Source organism: Cetorhinus maximus, chromosome 1, assembly GCF_964194155.1.
Source record: "Cetorhinus maximus chromosome 1, sCetMax3.hap1.1, whole genome shotgun sequence".
NCBI lineage: Eukaryota > Metazoa > Chordata > Chondrichthyes > Lamniformes > Cetorhinidae > Cetorhinus > Cetorhinus maximus.
Window position 1 is genome coordinate 218,288,380 of NC_135879.1, and position 24,000 is coordinate 218,312,379.

The window sequence follows — 24,000 nt, forward strand, 5'->3', positions numbered from 1 at the left end:
TCGTGGGTAAGTCCCACAACTTCTCACCCTTCATGTGTTTTAATGCCAAAGCTCTTAGCAAGGCACCAATATAACAAAGATTGTGAAAGAACAGGGCAATTTCCTGGTTTCGGTGTTTAATTGTGCATGTGTGAATGCTGGAAGTTGCTGTCCAATTTACTCAATAATAAATGTGAGTGCAGATAGCCTCAGCTTTGATCCTACTGTAAAGCCCTGAATGTTAAGCAAATGTTGCTTGAAAAAATGCCGTGAATCAATGGAACTGGACACCATCTTTCGAGGCCTGGACTTGTTTTAATTAATACCACGTAAATTTTTTCGGCAAGTTTGTCATTCTGTTCTAAAATGCACTGTTATACTGCACAATTAGGGAGCTCCTTTTCTCTTCAAAATGTTTTTAAGGCAATACTTAACCACTTGGTAGCAGCAAAAAAGATTATGTGACCTTGGGTGGGAGGGAGTGTTTTCATTGTGAAGCATAGGATATAATTATATGGGACATGCTAGGTGTAGCAATAGGTCATTTCCTGTCACTCATTTCATATGTTAGTATGCAGAGCTACCGTAGCAGCTCAGGGGCTTGAACACACAGCTGCCTATCTTGTTTTCCCTTTGTGTAGAAAATCTGCTTGTGGGAATGTGTAGGTAGAAAGGGCCCTGACTTTAATCACAAGTTTTCAGGGAAGATGACTCACAACTCATTAGAAAGGATGAAACTGCCCAAAATAATGAGTACAGGATTAATATTTTCCCACTAAATATCAGATGATCTGGTGAATGCCAATCCTTACTAATTTGCTATTAGTGCTGAAGACAGCAAAGAACAGAGTCTTATCATTGCAGGATGATTTTCACCACTTGGATTCTTTATCAAATACCAATTGTGTACGGAACTTGTTTTCAATTTCTTGGAAGCGGTTAATACTGTTATTACCTACACCCCACCATGTATCCATCCCTTCAGTCTGGTTTCTTCATCGCACCAAAATGGTCCTAATCAAAATTACAAATGATAACCTTTGTGACTGCCTCTGATGTACTACCTCTGTCTTGTCTGCTGCCTTTCACATGAATTAGAAAGAACTTGGATTCTATAGTGCCTTTTTTGATGTACCAAAGTGTTTTACAGCTAATGAAGTACTTTTTTAAATGTAAGTCACTGTTGTAATGTGGATAACCTGGCCTAATTCTGCACACAACAAGGCCCCACAAAATGATCCATTTTAGTGATGCTAGCTGATGGATAAATATTGGCCAGGACAGTCGGGAGAATTCCTGTGTTCTTTGAAATAGTGCCACGGGATCTTTTATACTGGCCTGAGAGCCTCGACTTATCGTACCAACCAAAAGCAGTGCTCCTCCAGTACTGCACCTGAGCATCAGCCTAGATTTTGTGCTCTAATTTGTGGTGTGGAACTGAGCTGCAGCTGACACTGTCACACCATCCTCCCCCTCTGTTGTGTAGCTCAGTGGGATTATCCTCTCTTGATTCCCCTCATCATCCAATCTAGGACAGATTATCCCCAGCAATGGCTTCTCTTCCTGACATGCACTTTTACCTCTGGAGCCCCCAAAGATCCAACCTTGTGCAAGGAAATAGTTAATCTGTCTTTGTTTATTAATGTTGTGCTATTATTGAATTCTCATTATATTGTAGCAATGTTAACTTTTAACCGTTGCATTTTAAACTGGGACATACAAGTCAATTTAAAGAACTAATAGGCTATAGGACCAGGGTTGATGCTGCAGCAATGGTCAGCTTCAGGATGAAGTAATAATTAAAGACAAGCCATCACATTGTGAACCATTTGATAACTCTGTGGGGAAGCATTTAGTTCTGCAAAGGAAATATCTGAGTACACATCCTTTTTAATTGGCACGATTGATACAGAAACAAAGACCAACTTAATTATAAGGTTTCACTTAATAGAATAGCAATTGTATAAAATGAGAATGAAACTAAGGGAGTTATGCTTTTTAATGAAAAGCTGCTTTAGTAAGGAAAGCCAAAGTTACATATAGGCAATAAGTCAATTAAGTTTCCCATATATGGTGTTGTATTTTTACTTTTATATAATTATGTAATGTACAATTGTGTGGATGGTCATGTGCAGCGAGTGGTTGAGATGTATAAAAACTGGTTGACCGTGTTCATATTTTGATTTGTGAAAGCTTAAGATACTAAGCTTAGAACTGTAACTCAGAATGCCCAATCAGCCATCATCATGCACCTTTAAGTGCATGTTGAAGTACTTTACTGCACTCAATAAATCTGACACCTGATTTTCATGCTAAAGAAGTTTATTGATTCAAGGAATAAATTACAAGCAAGACCTGGCTGACTTCCTCATCTACATGCTGTCCTTTGGTGATATGGCCCTCCAATGAGTTCACCTTTCACATGTGCTGACAACATCCAATTCTACATCTCCACTATCTCACTTGATCCCTCTACTTCTTCAGTCTGCTTGTCTGATAGCTAATCTTGGATGAGCCACAATTTCCTCCAGTAGTATATTTTTAAGACTGAAGCCAACGGTCTTTGTCTTTGGCCTGCATGTAAAACTCTGTACCCTTTCTGCAGATTCCTCTTCTGATAACTCTCAAGTTGAGCCAGAGGGTCAGGAATCTCGGAGAGTTTCTAATCCCCATAGGTGCTATCATAAAGATGGTCTACTTTCACTTCCAAAACTTTAGTTCAACATCGACTGCTGAAACCCTCATTTCTGTCTTTCTCACCTTCACCTGTGACTACTCCAATGCTCTCCTGGCCAGTCTGTCATACTTTACACTCCATAATCTTGAGCTCAGCTATCCATATCTTGTGTCTAACCAAGTTCCATGCACTCATCATTCCATTCCTGCTGACGGCTATATCCCAGTGTCTCAAATTGAAACGCGTTCCTGTTCTAAATTGCCTCATGGCCTTACTTCTCCCTATCTCATTTATCTCTTCCATTTCCTACAAAGGAGAAGCCATCAACTTCTGAGTATCCCATTCACATTCTAGTCTTTTGTGAAACCATCCCTTCACCCCAACATTGGCAGCTATGCCTTCAGCTTGGCCAGTCCCGGACTCTGGCATTTCCTCAAAATCATTTCACCTTTTCATCTCCCTATGCTCCTTTATGACCCTCCTTTAAAACACACCTTTTTGCCCAAACATCAGGTTCCTCCTAATATCACCTTGGCTTTTTTTCTTACACCTCTAAAGTGTCCAAGGATATTTTTCTTTTAAGGGCACCATACAAATGCAAGTTGTTGTCACAGCCAGATCTTTCATCATAAAATGATTTATTACATTTACTCAATCTTAACATTCTCTTAAATGAGCTTCATCATTCTGTTTTTGAAGGAGATGAAAAACAGCTTTGCATCATACCAGGTCCAGGAAGTTGTAGCTGTAATTGCCTTTCCACCATGCCCTAAAAAGGTAGACCTGAAAAATTTTGCTTGCAATGCTAAATTGAGGTGTGGTATGTGTAGGAGGTGCAACTGCAGAAACTCAGCAGAATAAGATTTATGGGATTAAAGGAGAATCAAATTTCAGTTGTTTTCTGTTTGTGCTTCACCATTCACCATAAGGTCCATATTGTGGAATGAGAAAAATGCTTGTGCCTGTTCAAATCTTAGATTTGGTTTTAGACAGGGCTACTAAATAATCCGTTGCACAAGATTAATGTGTTGAGACCGCTTTATAAAGTTTTCACTTTTATGTTTGGATTATTCACTGGATATTTGACTGAAGTCAGCAAACATTTCCTAATGTTCATTTGTTCTTTGGATATGGTGAGGCTGGCAAGGGGGCATTTATTGCCCATCCTGTGGTGCTCTGAGAAGCTGGTGCTGAGCCTTCCCCTTGAACTGCTGCTGCACTTGTGGTGATCGTGTTCCCACAGTAATATTGGGTTGTGAATTCTAGGATACTGTTGCAGTGATGCTAAAAGAATAGCGATACAGATGCAAGTCAGGAATGAGGATGACTTAGAAGGCTTTGAAGGACATGTTACTGGAACATTGCTACTGCTATTCTTCTTGGTGGAAGTTGTGACGAAAGGAGCTGCAATTGAAGTAATCTTGGTGAGACCTTGCAGGTCTTGTCTTTTCTAGCCACAGTGCTAGGTGGTTTGTAGGAGTTGATTGAGTCCAGTAGAATGGAGGAGCCACCAAAAAGCAACTATTCACCAATAACCAGACCATTGTTGAGTTTGTTCCAGCAGAACCACACTGCTCCAGACCTCATTAGCAGCCTTAATCTAAACATGGAGCAGCTTGACTAGACCTGAATCAGCTGGATGCCTGTCTGGTAATGTTGGGGAATGTGCATGCACGTAATTTCTCTTGGCAAATTGAAGGTTATTATACTTAAGGCTATATTTGGACAGCCAACTTGGTGTGTCATGTGGTCTGTCATTTTGCAATCTTATTACATTGATGCTCTGAATTCACTTAATATGTTTAGTAATATAACTACATTTGTGCCCAGTGGGAGAAACCAAAACCCAACAAAACAGAGTTTACATTGTTATTGGGTCTGAGGAGAGTGTTGTCTTCACCCTGAACGTTGATGACTGCAGGAAGCCTATGTGTTTGCAATTGACAGCATACCTGTAGTGTAAAAGCACCTACAAACCAGCTCTTCTGTGACTTAAAATGGTGTATATGCATCCAGCAAGGTGGAGAGACTGTATTTTTATTGTTCTCCTTCCCCACTACCCCCCACCTCCATCTTCGCTCTTAGCTTTATTCTAAGGCCAAGCTTTACACAATATATATTCCCTTAAATAAATTGCTCAGCTGGTAGTTCTGCAGTTTCGTTCCATTAACTTGTCTTTTATTTTAAAAACGCTGTTTCAGTATGTCGGATTATTAATGTTCATATACATTTCATCTATTCATAATATGAAAACAGTCAGATGCAGTTGCACTGTGTGACACTGCCCATGTAAGAAAACAGCTTGAATGTCAACATCTTCAGCAACTTGCATTCATATAGCATCGTTATCAGAAAAATGTCCCAAGGTTGCCACCAAGCCAAAGGAGTTTTAGGAGGGGGTGACTAACAGCTTTGCTAGCGTTGGATGTTAAGGATGATCTTGGGGAGTGCATCCTAGTGTTGACTTTAACAGTGTTAGATTTTGTACCCTTGAAGGAACACACTCCTCTTTAGCAGAATAGCAATGCATTGTATTGCGTATGTTACAATGTTTTTACCCTTAAAACAGTTCATCTTCAGACTTACCATGAACAGTGGCCCAAAATCAGACCAGTGTGAAATGACTTTAAAATGAAACTTGCGGTGCTAAATAAGAATACAGGCTCCATTGAATGACCAATGGTAAAGCAAAACAAAATAAAACAAAGCAATGAAAACCAGGGACTTGCTGTATTTACTGAGCAACAGGAGAGCTGCTATTTATTAATCTATGATATCTTGTATATCCATCAGTGCTGTTAAATTTATCACCAATATCATATGGTTTTTGGGGCTAATTTCTTTTTAAAACACTACCAGTGTGGGTAATGTGGCATTCAAGTCTGCCACCATGCAACTAGGGATGGCATGGGGCTAGGAGCATAACTGCAGTATGTATATGAAGATGTTTACACCCCATTAAAATATCTGTTAATTATAAAATGCATACTGATTAATCTGATCAGTTTACACATGGAACTTTGCATAGCTATCATTCAATGTATTTTGAGATCAGCTTCATCAACTTAACTAGAAGGAACCCTGAACAGCCATTTCCCTTCCTCTTTAAAATCCTGTAAGCTTGTTGGTTTGCTAAAATATGAAAATTTAACTAAGCTTAAAAGAACTAAGATTTTTGGCCATTTGCAAGCAAATGATCTGATTGGAATTAGAAGTGTCAAGCCAAACATGAAGATTTTATTGCAGCCAGACTAAGGAAAACCCAGTTGTTCTGTTGACGGCCATGGTATGATTTTTGTTTCATGCAGTGAGAAACTGATTTGCAGAGTTCTCAGATGAAAATAGGTTGGTGACAAGCAGATTGTGTAGTGTCAACTTAAATGACTGCATAATTTTTGCGTGGTCACTTGCTGTAGATTGTAGAAGCGGTAGTTCAAGTGTGAACTATCTGGAAGTTTAGAAGCTTGGTGTTGGGGTTTTGACAACCACACAGAGATGCTGTCACACAAGCACCCTCTTCACTAAAGCGGACAAATTGCATTTTGTTGGCTTACGGAAATGGAGGATTAATGAAATGTTTACTTTTTTTCATAAAAGTAACTGCAGCGCTCAACAGCAGATACCCTTATAAATGTGGAGATAGAGACAAATTCTGTTTACTTTTAAAATATTTTCTTAATTTTGGAATTTATCCAAAGCATTTTTGACAGGGCTTCATTGATTTGGTGGTGTGAAAGTGGACTTCGCCAAAGTCATTAAAATTCTAAGATGTTGAATTTGGGCAGAGGAATTGCTCACTTGCTTGTTCAGTGGAATAAATGTTGGCTTCAAGAGTTGAATCTATCGAGCAACCTTTCACCCCATCATTTTGATTCAAAAAGAAAACTGTTCTTTATATATAAAGAGTTTAGAAATTGCCATATAAAATAGTTTTATTGAGATTCTCTGTCCTTCAGCTCACTTTACAAGGACTCCAAATTAGACTTTTCAAAATTTGTCATTCTCTGCAAGTCTACTACTCCTAGTGAAGGATCAGAATAAACAGGTTGCTGTTTCTTACTTGTGTGAGCAGCACACTTCTTTATAAATTATTTTTTTCCACCTTACACATCATCTGAAATTGACAAGGTTGGTCTTTTCCACTGCTGCTTTGAAGCTAGCAGCTAGAATTTTTACACCATTGTTATTGCTTGATACATGTTATGATGGCTGAGAGCCCATTCCCATGTCGGCATGACCATTTTGCATTGCTTATTGTACTGCTTGATTTTGTAGTTGCATTAAAGCGAGATGTCTTCATCTGAGCACTGTTGATACTGTGATCCAATTTGTGCTAACCTGAAGGCAACACAGCCTACTGGTGTGGTGGCAGCACTGGAACCTTTTCACATCTCTCATTAAAGGAAATTGATGAGTTTATGCAGCACCTACACATGGATTTTGGCCTTTTCTTAGTCCACAGTATTACAGTGAGATAACAGTGGAAACTGTGCCAGCTACTCACCCAGGCACCAAAACAGTGATGCTAGGAAAGATCAAGGCAGTCAATTCATTTGATCGTTGGTGTCAGAATCTAATCTACACTTCCTGACCTTTTTCCTCATCCTGATTGATGGTTTCATCAATCTGTATTTACAGAGACACAGAAGGTGATGGGATGTCTACAGGACTCTCTGCTCAGCAAGAGGTGAACTTACTGGACCTGATCCTAGGGCAGGTAGTGAATTACTGCCCCGTTATATCATGCAACTCTAGTTAAAGCATCGGCCTCATTTGTTTCAATATGGCAGACCATCGGCCTCATTTGTTTCAATATGGCAGACCATCTGCCTGCATTATGGTTTCCAGGCCACAGGTGCCCACCACTTAGACCTAGCTCATTTCAAAATGCAATCAGATGAAAGGCATGAGGATCAACATCTGATGGCCTCCTTTTAGATAACCTCCTGCTGAAAGATGAGCTCAGTCATCATGGTTTATCTCTTGACGAAGATGAAGAGATGTGATCTTCACTGGAGAAGGTAGTGATCCTACATTGGTTACAACTCATTTGCCCTAGCCTACCATATCTAGTGAAGCAAAGATACAGCACTGAGCTCAAGTCTCACAACCTGGCATCCATAGAGCCAGTGATCTCCCAAGCCTTGGGTTCACTGTTAGATGAGACTCATGCATCTACTGATGACTAGGCTAACTGCGCTGCAACTTCCTCCTTCCAGAAGCACCAGTTTCACCTTCACCTAACAAGACCAGGCCCCCAAACTCCATTCATTCTTGCACATGACGGGTCATGGTTATTATGTAAGCAAATGGGTCAACCAGATAAACATTTCCTCCAGGTAGTGTAATTTTCTGCCAGATCAAGACTGGCAGTATCGGGCTAAAGCTCATAAGATAGCCTGGATGATGATATCGCAAATGCTTTTTTAGACAAAGGGGATGAAGAACCTGCTGATGTTTTGCTGGAATTGGCTGCACTCTTTACACAGATTTGTCACTCATCCTACTTTGACACATTCTTTGAGCACCATGCTGTTTGAGTGACCATTGACACTAGAGCCACTGGCAACATGATCCATGCTTCACCAGCTATGAAACTGTCCCCCAGTCAAGAGTTCATCCCAGTCTGCTAACTTGGCTGATGGTTTGTCAGCTTTGTTAGTGAAACACATTTCTCCTTGCCCAGAGATGATCACAACCTTACTTTCAAAGGCCAGTTCCTGGAGAACCTTGATATCAAGGTACTTGCAGGTGTTATGATCTCCGGTAAAAACCAGTAATGTTCCTTTTTGGAATTCCGAAAACCCAGGTATGAAACCACAAGGTTCACTATTTAAAACAATTTTTACTGCATAAAAATCAAAGAACCTGAATGCTAATAACTACACTTTATTTTAAATAGTCAGACTGGCCAAGTGCCTAGTGCTAATTGGTGACTCCACCACCTATGTTTGTGGACCTCATGCTTCCTCTGGCCCATGCAGAGTGAGAGAAACCAATTTGGCCAGGGGATTTCATCGAGGTCACCCTAACGGATAATCTTTCAGACCTCAGGACACTTGCAGTTGAACCGTCCTCCCTTCAGGACCAAAGTGCATCAAGCCACTCAGATTTGGCTTCGACCATGTATTTTGACCAGTCTCGTTGTCCAGATTTGCATCACAACCCTTTCATGTGAACTGTAAGTCCTAGCTTGCAATGAGCATTATGCTCATTGATATGACCTGTCTTCAACCCCAGCAACCAAGATTCTCCGGCTTCTCAGGACGACATGATACAGCTGCTTACCAAGTAACGCAAGCGTAAGCAACAACTATTTTCAGAGTCTGTTCTTGTGGATCCAGACCTCACCCAGCCTGAGCGCACGTGGTCAGTTTCAGACACTTTCAGGAGTATGATTGTCTTTGATCCAGCATTCCCAGGTTACAATGGCAAAGCTAGACCCTGCAGGGGTAATGTCAACATGGGACCTGTACAACCTCCACACTGCAAGTGTTGCCTTCCCCAGTGTGCCTGAGAGAAACTGATTGAGTTGCAACAAAGATTTGATGACCTTGAAGTCTTTACTTGACCTGAAGATGTTGGGATCACTGAGGCATACCTTAACCCATCATTTCTTGTGAAGAAATCACAGTTTTTGACACAGCAGTTGCTGATGTTGGGCACTACAGTAAGCCACAACCTTCACTCATGCTACATGTTGACTCAGCCTTACGCAAGACTGCCCACTGGAAACACATCACTGCAACAGATCTGACCAGTGCTTTTTACCAGATTCATTAGAGCTAGTTTCCATGAAAAACTGTGGAGTTGTCACACCCTACAGAGGTGCTCGTGTTTGCTCTTGATCTACCATTGGCATGCCTGGAACTGGAACTGCTCTTGAAGAATTGACATGCCGTGGCCTTCTAGAGGGCATAATCGTCAAACTTGCAGATGACCTCTACTGTGGTGATAACAGTCCTGAAGAACTACTTCACAACTGGCAACATGTACCACGTGCCCGGTCACAATGTGACCTGCGCCTGTCTGCCTAAAACTCAACTGCCCTAAGACTATAACTATTCTGGGATGGATTTGATGTCCGAACATGTCGCAAGCTAACCCACACTATGCGGCCACCCAGTCTGCCTGCTGCCTACGGAGAATGATGTCATGAAATCTTTCGTTGGAGCTTATAAGATGCTTTCGAGAGTCCTTTCTCTGTGCCTCATGTACAGCCTCCTTGGATACTGTTACTGCTGGATCAAGTGAGCAGATGATCTCCATGCAAGTTTCCAAATGGCACCATCTGCTCTTTCATCAGTTAAAACCATTGCCTTTCCTTGCCCAGATCAACTCCGGATTGTTACAGATGGTGCTGTTAAGAAACATGGCATTGCATTCACCTTGTATGTGACCCGTGGCAATAGACTCAAACATGCTGGTTTCATGGTTGTCAAATCACCTGGGTGCCGTTGAAATTGAAGCGCTGTCCATTTCGGACCATATATTGTGCAGTTTAAGCACGGGCCTTGTGCCCTCACAGACAGCAAACCTTGTGTACAGCCTTTGAGAAACTGCTGTTCTGACTTTTCACTTAAATTCACCCAGTTGCTTATTGTGCTCACTTAAAGGCACACAAAATGATCTGTGAATGATTAAGCCCATTTTAACCTATGTTTATTCATTCATGGGATGAGTGTTGCTGGCTAGGCCAGCATTGATTGCTCATCCCTAATTGTCCTGGAGAAGGGCTGGAGTGTTTGTCCCCGCTTGCTTGTACCCTGTAGTAATTTGGCTGAGAGTGTAATCTTGGTTTTGAGGATTTTCATGCTGAAATTGTCTTTTTCAAAGTTGAGCTTCCTTAACAAACTGTTATAACCTTTTAGAGCCTTATTCCAAGCTATCGCTTTTCTGTAGTAAGTTCAGCATTGGTTAATTTGGATGGCTTTTAGTAGTGCCCTTCACCCAAAGTCTAAAGTATGTAGCACATTTTTGCTCGAACTATACTGTAGAGAAGATAACTAGTGTGGTTCTTCCTTATTCACTTCCGGCAGAGTAAAACACTACACTGTTATCTTGGAGGTGGCTGGTATTTCTCAACATGAAGTTTACCAAACTTACCCAGCACTACATTCGTGGGCAGCAATGTTGTGACTTGGTTTCCACTTGTTTCTCACGTTTTCCTCTAGTCTTGTTGGCTTTACAAACTCTATAATATTCTAGCTCATCAGTTTAGAAGCAGCATAGAGTTCCTACTCTGCACAAAAAAAGGCAGCTTTGACTTTGGAACTGTATCCCCTTAGTGCAGTAAACTTTGATGGAAATATTTCACTGGTGCTTGAAATTTCAAAATTCAGCCAAGATAAATCGGTGAGGTCTATTGAGCTTTCAATAAAGCTCTGAAGTGAAATTTGTGGAAAGCTCATGCAGAGACTGCCTGCTTTTCACTGGTAGGCTGATGTTAAAAGTTAAACTTTTAAAAAGTAGAATTGAATATAGAGCTAAATATTTTTTTCTGCCCAGGAAATATTAGAGTTGGGTCTTTTTGCCTAACCAGCTGGTCTCAAGTTTAGGGTGATTTGTATGGCTGTTGGGGCTTGATTTCTTTTTATCCAAGAAATTGACAGAAACCTAGCCCATCAAATCCTTAAATTGGCAATCTGTCATGAACAAGGTTCTTGAGCAGCTGAGGCTAGGTAGCAGAAAAGGAAATTGACCGTTATGCAAATAGAACTGAACAGTGCTTTGTGCAATACATCTGCTTCAAGTTTGTTTTACACAGTGGAGTTTAGCAGGAGCACTAAGTATTGAGACTGGCAAGAAATCAAATGTTTAATTACTTAACATTCAAAAGCCTGCTCAGTTAGTGGGCATTTTTTTTTAAAAGTGTGGTAAAGTAGAAAAGATGATCTGTGGATCAATTAGAGCAGCCTCCAAACTCTCAGCATCAACTGTATGTTGCTTTCTGAGCTTGAGGGTCCAGAACTATCAATGATCTTCCCCAAAAGGATAAAGCCAGCAACTACATACCAGTCGGTTTCACTTCAGTGAAAGGGAAACTTCTAGAAACTATAATTTGGGACAAAATCAATAGTCACTTAGACAAGTGCAGGAAAATTACAGAAAGCCAGCATGGATTCATTAAGGGAAAATCATGTTTAACTAACTTGCTGGAGTTTTTTTTTTGAAGAGGATTTTCAAAAGACATTTGATGTAGTGCCACATAAGACTGGAGCAAAATTCAGGTCATGGAAAGTAGGCATTTGGATGAGAAATTGGCTGAATGACAGGAAACAGAGCAGTGATGAATGGTTGCTTTTCAGACTAGAGGAAGGTTTGTAGTAGAGTTCTCCAGGGGTTAGTGTTAGGACCCTTGCTCTTCCTGATATATATTAACAACCTGGACTCTGGTGTTCAGGGCATGATTTCAAAATTTGCAGATGATACAAAGATTGGGAAATGTTGTCAATTGTGATGAGGATAGTTGTGAACTTCAAAAGGACATAGACATGTTGGTGGATTGGGCAGACAAGTGGCAAATTAAGTTCAGTGCAGAGAAGTGTGAGGTGATTCATTTTGGCAGGAAGAACATGGTGAGACAGTATAAACTAAAGGGAAAAACTCTAAAGGAGGTGCAGGAACAGAGGGACCTCGGTGTATATGTACATGAGTCATTGAAGATGGCAGGGCATGTTGAGAGAGCAGTTAATTAAGCATATAGTATGTTAGACTTTATTAATAAGGGCATTGAGTACAAGAGTAAGGAGGTCTTGTTGTATAAGACACTAGTTAGGCTTCATCTGGACTACTGCATCCAGTTCTGGGCACCATACTTGAAGGATGTGAAGGCATTGGAAAGAATACAGAGGAGATTCACAAGAATGATTCCAGGGGTAAAGAACTATAGCTGTGAGAATAGATTGGAGAGTTAAGATTGTTTTCCTTGGAGAAAAGAAGGCTGAGAGGAGACTTGATAGATGTATTCAAGATCCTGAGGGGCATGGACAGGTAAATAGTGAGAAGCTGTTCCCACTCGAGCACATTAAGAATTAGAGGACATAGATTCAAAATAATTGGTAAAAGGAGGAAATTTTTTTTCCACCCAGAGGGTGGTTGGAGTCTGCAACAAATGTCCTGGGAGGGTGATGGAGGCAGGTTTGAGCAAGGTATTTGAAAGGGAATTGGATTGCTATCTGGAAAGAGAACATGCAAGGTTACGGGGATAAGGCATGGGAGTGGTGGCTGAGTAGATGCCCTTTCAGAGAGCCAGTGCAGACTTGATGGGCCAAATGGCCTCCTGCACTGTAAAGATTGTGAGATTCTGTGGAAATTGGAAAGAAATGAATTAAGCCTCAAAATAAAGAGCTACTTTGAGATTTTTGTCACATTTGTTGACCAATTCCCTCTGGGTCTTGCCCAAGAACCATAAACTCAGCAGATTATGCCTTGAAATGTATTGGATTCTTCAAAATTCAGAGTCCTCCAATCTTCAGATCCTCTGTTCCCTCCCTTTTTACTTTATAGTAGTGCCAGCGATGACCTTTGTGTGCCACACATCCTTATTGTTTTTTCTGCTATCACCTGCATCTGAACATAGAGATATGTAGATCTCATTGCTCAAAGGATGAAGTCTGGCTTCATGTTTTTAACTGGAGACTTGACACTCGAGCTCCTTTCACATGTGGGGCTCTAGACAAGTTGTTGGAGTGTTGTCATTTATGGAATTACTATGCATCTGTAGTCAAACGCACTCCTGTAATGTAGTTATCTTTAGTTAAACTGGAATCTGTCTTGCTGTGTCTCTGTGCTCAAAGGCATGGACTGGTAACCTAACTGAGTTTAACTAAATTTTAACCAAACTCCTGCATTTATTCTGCTATATTTGTGTATACTTGGTGAGGGTGTGAGTAGTTGGTTGAGGCTCCCATCTTTCTAGTGTGGTAAATGGGATCAGTAAGTTGCTTTAGTCTTTTCCCTGTAGTTCCATCTGATGAGTGCCATGTATTAAGTTTCTGTTCAAATGTTAATTTTCTTCTTGAATTCTTAATTATCTCACTGAGAAAATGTTGGATTCCTAATCCCTCTTGAAATTAAATTCATTTTCCTGAAGCTGATCAATTCTGGTTAAGGCAGATTCACAACTCTGCAGTGAGCACAATCCCATGAGGTAAATGTCTTTTCTTGCAGAAGGGTGTGGGGTGTGAAGCTGAGGAGCTTCAGAGGTTCAAAACATCTGCTGTTGCAACCTATATTCTATCTTTTTCTAAAAAAAAATTATTCCCATCTCCTCTTAGCCCCCACTATACCGGCACCCTGAAATAAAACTGTATTTGATAAGCACTCCTGAGTGTAGGCTTTTGCATGATGTGAGGGAGTCTTCTGTAGGTGGTTTTATGCTGTGATGGACTTGAAATGTGGGTATCCGTTAATAGTTTAAATGCTGAAGGTTGTTTGCTTTTGACACTGTTAACCGACTTACTGGGGACTTTTCTTGCTTTGAACATTCTGTTGAGTCAAAGGCTTAGTGATGACGACTCCTCCCATACATTCCACAGAATTTATCTCATTCATTTTGCTGGATAGATTTATTTTAATTTTGTGTGTCTGGAAGTTTTTACTCAGTTACCAGTTGTCCTGTTGGACTATGTGCTTGCGTGCTGTCATAAAACTCCTATTAACTGTGTTCAAATAAGCCCTACTGAACTTTACAGAAACCTGTTTTGCCTATATCCCTAGAACAGCAGGGATCTAATGCAGTTTGCAGCATTGTGCATCTCAAGTAGTATTGCTCAAGGATGTTTCTTTAATCCCCACGCAAGTACCTATGCAAGAGGAAATTGAGAAATATTTCAAAAAATTGAAAATGTACTAAAATATTGCAATAAACACCCTGGTTTGCAAGCTTCTTATCAATTAGATTCTGCTTGGTTTATATCTGGAACAAGCCATGACTCTGCAAAATGGGTCAGAGGTTAATTTGTGAACACAGGTTCATGTGCATGTTTCTCATGACCAACTTTTGTTTTAAAATAACCTAGGTAGCAATAAATTTATATTTAATATTCCATGGGTAAGCAAGCCTTGTCGTATAAGCAGTATTATTGATACAATCAGCAGGATTGGTAACCTTCAAGGGATATGGGAGCAACAATTTTTTTTTATAATTAACTTCTGAATTTTAAATACTGGTTGTGCTACTCTAGCCAGCAGAGATGAATCTTTTCAAGTTGATCCTTAATGAAGTGGCCACATCAATATCTTGTATCATCACCTCTGATATAGAGACTGATCTCCTAACTGGGATTCATTTAAATGTTGTGCACTATTCAACTGTTCAAAAAAAATAAAAGACAACCTTCAGAAGGTTACTAGAGTTTGTACAGATAATTCCTGGCCCAAGTTTCCACTTTGTTGCAGTCCTTACTGCCACTGACTTTTGCACCATTTTTGCTTCTATGGTGTTGAATTTTTTTCTCTTTTGATTGATTTCAGCACTCAACTGAGAAACTGAATGAAAGTGGCAGCTTGTTTCCATACGAAATCGATGGTAAGTTTCTTTTGCTATTTCTCCCCAGCCACCCACTCAGTAAGAATAGCGACAGATTTCCACCAAACAGTTGAGAAACTGGCAGTTCTTTGCAGTGGGAAGAACCAAAGCACAATAACTTCTGTAGGAATATGAGAGTAGGTCATGAAGCTCTTCACGGTTGCTCCACCATTCTGTTTGACCATGCTATATTTCTCAATTTTACATGCCCCTCTCCCATATCTCCTCATAATGTGTTGCTACCTAACAAAAATCTATCAACAACAGCTTGTATTTTTATAGCAGCTTTAACTAGTGTCAAAGCACTTACAGGAGTATAATCAAACAATAGTTGACACCTAGCAAGAAAAGATATTCAAATAAGTGACTAGAACTTGCATCTTTGGCTGTGTTTTAACGAGTGTCTTAAAAGGAGGAGAGCGAGGTGGAGAAACAAGGTTTAAGAAGAGAATTCCACAGCTTAGGCCCTAGAAGGCTGAAGTCATGGTCGCTAGTGATGGTACAAGGTTACACAATTTGTCCTCATAGTTTAGTTCTTTAAGCATTTGTATCATGATTGTCTTATCCTCCAAAGACAATATATCTTTGCAGAACTCCATTTGGGATCTGACTAAGGTTTTTCGCAACTCAGCTCAGGCATCACCTACCACTTTTGTATTCCAGCAGTTTGAGATGAAGGCCAACATCTCATTAGCCTTTTTGATCATTTTATTTGTACTGGCTTTTCAAAAATAAAGGAATTCGATTTATTTGGCATCTTCTATGACCTCAGGATATCCCAAATCACTTTACAACCAATGAAGTACTTTTGAAGTAAATTTATTTCTGTCATGTAGGAAGCATGGGAGCCAATTTGCTCACAGCAAGTTCCCACAACCAGCAATGTAATAATGGCCAGAGAACCTTTTTGTGATGTTGATTGAGGGGTAAATTTGGCCAGGACACGGATAACTCCCCTGCTGCTTTTTGCTAATCCCATGGGATCTTTTATAGAGCGGATGGGGCCTCTGTTTAATGTATCATCTGAAAGAGAGTGCAGCACTCCCTCAGTTCTCTACTAGAGTGTTAGCCTGGACTTGTGTGCTGAAGCCTTTGAAGACCCACAGCTATCTGACTCTGAGGTGCGATTACTGCCAACTGAACCATGGCTGACCAGCACAGTAGTGATTTTTGTAAATAGACACCTAAATCCTTTTTTCCTTTGTAGCTGCTAGCCTCTCAACATTAAGAAAGTATTGTCTTTCTCCAATCTAAAGTGAGTGACATTGAACTCCATATGCCATAGTTTTGCTCACTTACTTAACGTATGTCCTTTTGTAACTTATTTCTACCATCTACACAACTTAGTGTGCTTCTTAACATGGTGTCATTTGCAAACTTTGTATAGCTCCCTTCCTTCATCCAAATCACATATATGAAAAGCTGAAGGCCCCCACCCTTATAGATCCCTGGAGAACAAATATCATTTTTCACATCCCGCCAATCACAGAACAAGCCCTTTGTAACCCTGCTGTCTTGAGCCTCCCAATTAATTACCCACCCATGTCACATGGTTGCTTCCAGTTCTGTGTACTAATTTTTGTCATAAACCTCTTCTACAGAACCTTATCAATGCCTTCTGGAAGTCCATATAGGTAATCCCAGACACTCCCCTTTCACTATGCCAGTGACCTCTTCAAAGAAAATTAAGCTAAATGAGTCAGACATGACCTGCCCTTCAAAAATCCATGCTGTGTCGCTTTGATAAGCTGATAAAGTATTCAGTTACTCTGCCCCTGATAATAGAACACTGCTCTCCTGTGGAAAACAAATTTGTTAATTTACTGTATTCTAGTTTGTAACTGAAAAAAAATCTTTCAAAGGGCCATGATATTTTATCATGAGTAAATGCACATTTAGGGACACAATCATGAATCTGTGATGCTGAGGTTAGTGAAAACTGATTTTCAGTGAATGCCATTTTTCAGTGCTAACTATATTTTCATAGATATAACAAGGGTTGTTAGCCATATTTATATGTGAAAATCTTAATTAAATTTCTTGTTTAATACACAAACCTGAATATTTACTGTATAATTACTAAGTCCTGCATTGGACTTAGTCATTATACAGTCACTTTTCCTCATGGGTGAATGTGAAATCAGAGGGTTGTGAATCTTTGGAATTCACTAAGCTGGAGAGCTGTGGATGCTCAGTTGTTGAGTATATTCAAGTCAGAGTTCGGTAGATTTTTGGATATGGGATAGTGCGGAAGGTAGAGTTGAGGTAGAAAATTGGCCACAATTTTACTGAACGGTGGAGCAGGCTCGAAGGGCCAAATGACCTACACCTGCTCCTATTATGTCCCTATGTCGAAAATAGGCTGAATAATATGTTAAGAAACACTGTTTAAGAAAAATTCAACTTTAAAACAAGTGCTGTAAAAGGGTGCAGGAAAAACATTTAAAAATATATATATACTTTGTGCTTCTCAGATTGACCTATGAAATTTTGGCCTCTTTAATGCTTGCTTTGAAAATTCCCCCGCATTAGGAAATGGAGTTTGAAAGCATCATAGAGGTTTTTTTTGCCCTCCGTTACAAAATGGTGCCTAATATAGAAGTCTTGTTGAATGTGCTGTTTTAAATTTCATATTAGTTCATATTGCTTTGTATGTAAATGCACACTTAAATATATATACTAAATTTGCATGTGTGTGGGTATAGCTGTGAATGGGACTAGGAGGTGAGGTAGTTATCAACTTCGGTTGTTTGAGTAATCTCAAATTTTCACCCTCAGGATTAAATGCTGAGTATTGCATTTCTTAAACATACGACCATTTCCCTCCTGCTTTTAGTTTTGCAAGTTCAGCTATGTTAATGAAAATAATTTTGTAGCTTATGTGCCTTCTATAAACACTCATCTGACCTTAGCTTGGAATTGTATTTGCCACTTTAACATTCATCAATGTGGCATTGCATAAATTGAGCTCCTGGAGTGGAAATACATCCTTGGAATGATGACTCGCTCCTGGATTCATTAACAGTCAGGTACAAATTAGCATGAGCCTTGCAAAGTCCTGAACAGCACCAATTATACGTGGGACTTGTTTTGTGTTGCTCTGCTCACACCGCTTCATCTCCTAGCTGTCCTATGGGGAGGAGTCAACTGGTTGTGTAAATAAAACTGCATATGGATTGGCTGTACTGTGTTCAGTTTTGGGTACCACACCTCATGGATATATTGACCTTGGAAGGGTAGAGCTTATTCATCAGAATGGTGTAGGGGCTTAAAACTCATGCTCCCATGTAATGGAAGGCCATATCCTATTTCACTACTTTAGTGTACAGTATGTCATTTGTTACAGTAATGGCCTGGGAGTTGAGAATGAGTGCTCAGATGTCTACATTGAAATTTGGAAAATTGAATTGAATAAACCTGGTAATCTGAGCTGACACTAGGAAGCAAATAGTGACCATGTCCTTCAAAGTAGAAGATCTGCTTTAATTGTCTTGGTCCACACATGACTCCAGTCAGTGTAATTAAGTCTTAATCTCCTGAAATTGCTGAGCAGGTAATGTCAATGTGGTTCACTCTTAAATGCCCTCTGCACAAGGGCAGTTATGGATGGGCAATAAATGCTGGCCTAGCCAGCGATGCCCACATCCCATGAATGATTTTTTTTTAAAAAAAGGCCATGCAGGTGCAAAAAATACTTTCCCAGTAAATGTGAATTTGCAAGCATTACCCATGTCCTGAGAGAAAAACAATTGTACAATATTGTGTTGGAAGGGTCGCAAACGAGTGCATTGATCATTGAGCATAAAGTGAAGTCTTTCTATTGTGAGAATTGGCTGTTCTTAGCAATGTTGATGCAATTCTGTTGAATGTGGCTTTGTATTGACCTGTTATTTAGGGTGTTGGTCATTGAAAAACTTGCCCCTACCTTGTCAGTGAACAGTGGGAGCAAGAAGACAGGTGGGCAAGAATTTTCAAATGAAGATGAGGATTTAAAGGGAAGTGAAATTTTAAAAACTGGAAGAGGCGAGTGAAGGGTGGCAGACAAGCAGAGATGATGCTCAAAACATTTTTTTTCCTCCACTGTAAAAAGATTTTGCACTGCACGGTAACAGTTAAGAATAATTTTTTTATTGTTAATTCATTCCTGGGATGTGGGTGTCGCTGGCTAGACCAGCATTTATTGCCCATCCCTCATTGCCCTTGTTCTGAGGGCATTTAAGAGTCAACATCATTGCTGTGAGTCTGGAGTCACACGTAGGCCAGGCAAGGGCAGCAGATTTCCTCCCCTAAAGGACATTAATGAACCAGATGGGTTTTTATGATAATTGCAATGGTTTTAATACCTAAGTAACATTATTATCAGGTGTAGAGAATCAGATCTAGGGAAATTCCCAACTCTCTTAGCCATCCAGTTCAGTTTTTTATTTTATTATTCAAGGAACATGAGGAAGGGATGAGTGGTGAACTGCATTCGATGTAGCTGTGTCTGGTCCTGATAGCAGAGTAATGGTGTTACTGGATTAGTAATCTAGAGGCCTGGACTAATGAGGCAGAGACACAAGTTCCAAGTTTGCTGACGACAAACAACTGGGCGGGGTTGTGAGGAGGAAGCAAGGAAGCTTCAGGGCAATTTAGATAAGTTGTGGGCAAACACATGGCAGTTGCAGTATAACGTGGATATATGTGAAGTTATACATTTCAGTGTGAAAAACAGAAAGGCAGAGTGTTATTTAAATGGCGATATATTGGGAAATGTGGATGTACAAAGGGATCTCGGTGCCCTTGTACACCAGTCAATGAAAGTAAATATGCAGGTACAGCAAGCAATTAGGAAGGCAGATGGTATGTTGGCATTCATTGCAAGAGGATTTGAGTTTAGAAGTAGGGATGTCTTACTACAGCTATACAGGGCCTTGGTGAGACCACACCTGGAGTATTGCATACAGGTTTGGTCTCCCTAGAAAAGGATATACTTGCCATGGAGCGCAGCGAAGGTTCACTAGGCTGATACTGGGGATGGCAGGACTGTAGTATGAGGAGAGATTGGTTCGACTGGGCCTGTATTTCACTAGAGTTTTGAAGAATGAGAGGGAATCTAATTAAAACGTATAAAATTCTAACCGGATGAGACAGACTGGAAACATCCATGGAGATGTTTCCCCTGGTTGGGGAGTCCAGAACCAGGGGCCATAGTCGCAGGATATGGGGCAGCCCATTTAGGACTGAGATGAGGAAAGGTTTCTGCACTTGGAGGGTGTCCAACCTGTGGAGTTCTCTACCACAGAAGGCTGTGGAGGCTGGGTCACAGTATATTCAAGAAAGAAGTTGATAATTTTTTTGGATTTTAATGGCATCAAGGGGCATGGAGAGAAAGCAGGAATATGGCGCTGAGATAGAGAATCAGCCATGATCATATTGAATCTCGAAGGGCTGTTTCAAATCCCATCAGAATTTAAGTTTATTAAATAATTTCAGAATTTAAAAAGCTAGTACAGAACAGTGTGTCAAAACCAGCAACGTTGACACAGGTTCCCTGCCGGAGTTTGGATCCTATCGATTTTTGGTTCGGGCAGTCAGGTTGGGTGGGTTGGGTCTAGGGTTGCTTGGATCACTTGTAGCACGAGAAAAGGTTGGTGCGCCACCACACCAACGCAGCTCCTAGCCTATCAAGCTGGTAAGTTATTTTTCTTATAATAAAAATTCATGGCAGCTTAAAATGTCTGATTTTTTTGACATTGTCTCAAATCCTGCTATCCAAAAACTAGAAATGTACCTGTGTGCTTTTTCTGTTGTTAAAGCCCATCTGGTTCACTAATGTCCTTTACTTGTTTTGGCTTGTGTGACTCCTACCCCACAGTAATGTGGCTAACTCTTAACTGTCATCTGAAATGGTGTAGTGAGCCACTTAGTGATACCGAACTGTTATGAGATAGTAAAAAAGCATGCACAGACTGCAGCAGTTTAAAAAGGTGGCTCACCACTGCCTTTTCAAGGACAATGAGGTGGGAAATAAATGCAGGCCGTGCTAGTGATGCCCACATCCCCTAAATGAATAATTAAACAAAAGTTAGTTGGCTCAGGGATTTGGGGGTTTCCTTGGATCTGCTGATGGTTGACATGTTAATTTCAAAAAGTGCTCTAAGGTTGACTAAATGATACATTCGGCCACGTTTAGCCTATGGTTGCAATTTGTGCAGCACTACTTTAAAGAATAAGCTGTTGCCACTTTATTTCATTTTTAAAACCTGGTTCCATTATTCTACAATGCAGTGTAGTTCAAGATTTTATTTTATAAAATTTGCTCCGCTTGGATTGAATTTCTGTCCTCTGTTCAAGCTCTGAAGTTAGGTGCACAGCATTGGTGTACATCAGGGAAAAATGTAAACTGCAAACAACTTTCTTATGCTAAATTAGGGCACATTACCTTGTATGGTGACCAAATAAAATAAGTGTTGTCTTGCTTGAAGTTCATCAGGGAAAGTTACATTTTGCTGTTTCTAATTCTAATTTTTTTATTCGTTCATGGGATGTGGGTGTCGCTGGGTGGGCCAGCATTTATTGTCCATCCCTAATTGATCTTGAGAACGGAGCGGCTTGCTAGGCCATTTTGGGGGGCATTTAAGAGTCAGCCATATTGCTGTGGATCTGGAGTCATATGTAGGCCAGACCAGGCAAGATTTCCTTCTCTAAAGGACATTAGTGAACCAGCTGAGTTTTTACGACAATTGGCAATGGTTTCATGGTTATCATTAGTCTTTTAATTCCGGACTTTTTTATTGAATTCAAATTTCACCATCTGCCTTGGTGGGATTCAAACCTGGGTCCCCATAACATTACATGGTTCTGGCGCAGTGGTCCAGTGAATACCACCATGTCTCCCAAATACTACAAGGTCTGCTCCAAACAGCCCAAAGTCTTGACAAATTTCTTTAACCACCCCAAACCTTGCCTTTCTTCCAAAAAAAACTGCTTAAATAATCAGCCATGTGATCTGGGGGACTCAGGTGGGTAGGAGGGACAGCCCAATCATCATCATACTGCCCTTGACATCCCTGTAATGATATTCTTGATTCCTGCATTGTCTTTCCATCATCCTAATGTGAATGCTGAATACTTTTGACTATCTTGAAGTAAAAGCAGCTGATGTATTCCGTACCCAAGGCACACATTATGTATCAGAGCCAGCCTAGATTTATATGTTTTTGAAAATAGGCTGCTAGATATGTTATGAGCATGAAACAAAGTTGAGTTGAATCCGGAAAGAATTTTTCTGTCCTAATATTTGAAAAAAAATGTAAAAACTGACTTGTATTCAAATAGCCTTGTTCTAGAGTTTCAATACTTCATTGTGTAATAGAATATGGTGGTGTGAGACTGTTTCTTTCATTAGTGTTGTATGTATGAATAGCTGAAAATATTTTCATGGATGTTTCAATTATGTTTATCTGGAGAAATTGTTGACTGTTTTCACTTTTCTCTTACAGAAGAAAGTCCATGGACACTTGTAAACAGGACTTGTCCGACTAAAGCTGAGACGAACCGCAATGTGGCTTTTCCTTTTTCAACATGTACGTTTAACCGTGGCCTAGCTGACCACGTTGGGTTACAATGGCAGATCAACACAAATAAAACCTCTGTCTCCGGCTGGATCAGCGAGTTGAATCTCAATGAGAACTCGAGCACTCCCTTGGCGCCCCCCACAAAACGACACTGCAGGTCTCTTTCGGAGCCTGATGAATTGTCCCGGTGCCGGTCTCCATGGAAACCCTGCAGTTCCAAGGTCTGGACTCCTGTGTCAAAGCGGCGGTGCAACAGCGGTGGCAGTGCAACCTTACAGCGCTGCAACAGCCATGGAAGTGCCACACTGCAGAGAAGCACAAGCATCAATATGCTCCAACATACCAGTAAACACACATTATCGCTCAACAACAGTATATTTAATATCACCAGCTTCAATACTTCACCAGTTCCAAGGCCCTCATCTGCCAGCAGTGGATTTGTAGACAGTAGTGAGGGAAGCACATCAAGTGTCCGTTGGAACTCTGCTGGACCATTTGATTTTAACCCAAGGCGGCGGCTGTCACTTTCACAGGAGCACATTACAGAGACGACGAATCTCTTGCCTTCAGCAAACAGCACTCCCACCTCCACACCAGAGCTGAGCCGTCGACAGGGATTGCTGCGGTGCCGCTCACAGCCTTGTGTGCTGAATGAAAGGAAATGTGGGCTAAAGCGCAGGCGGGAGGAAGATGTCAGGTGGACACGCCCCTCTTTGGACTTCCTAAAGATGACTAGGGTAAGTTGGAGAAAGTCTCTTAATATTTCTGAAAAATTTAGTAAATGTTAATATTTTTAATTTGTGATTGAAAAGTAGAAACAATTTATGTACAGGAGCTATGAAAGATAGTAAGGACAACACATTTTCATCTTTTATAAAAGCAAAATACTACAGATGTTGGAAATTTTAAGTAAAACGGAAAATGCTGGAAAAACTCAGCAGATCTGGCAACATCTGTGGAGAGAGGAACAGAGTTAACGTTTCGAATCCATCTGACTCTTCGTCTTATGGACTCGAAACGTTAACTCTGTTTTTCTCTCTCTACAGATACTGCCAGACCTGTTGAGTTTTTCCAGCGTTTTCTGTTTTTATTTCAGATTTCATCTCTTTTAATAGTATAAATTTGGCCGGTCAAAAATGTTAATTTTAGTACTTGAGCCCACTTTAAAATTTTTATTTGAAGTAACTTTAGTCCTGGAGTCTTTCCATCAGGATCCATTTTAACATCAATTTACAAAGATTTTACTCTATTGT

At 40.4% G+C, this 24,000-nt stretch overlaps 1 protein-coding gene across 10 annotated transcripts in view; it reads left to right on the forward strand.

Annotated features, from left to right (window-relative positions):
• LOC144687329 (protein FAM53A-like) overlaps positions 1-24,000 on the forward strand; it is a 109,341-nt gene that overhangs the window by 19,624 nt on the left and 65,717 nt on the right. For 9 of the 10 annotated variants that reach the window (XR_013578117.1, XM_078553311.1, XM_078553320.1 and 6 more), the window contains 2 exons: positions 15,134-15,188; positions 22,673-23,484. Coding sequence is in view for 9 of the 10 variants with exons in the window: in XM_078553311.1 (XP_078409437.1) it covers positions 15,134-15,188; positions 22,673-23,484 (867 nt within the window). In the remaining variant the exon portion in view is untranslated. Of the gene's footprint in view, positions 1-7,294; positions 7,374-15,133; positions 15,189-22,672; positions 23,485-24,000 lie in introns of all 10 variants that reach the window. The other variant, XM_078553365.1, reaches the window with a different exon arrangement.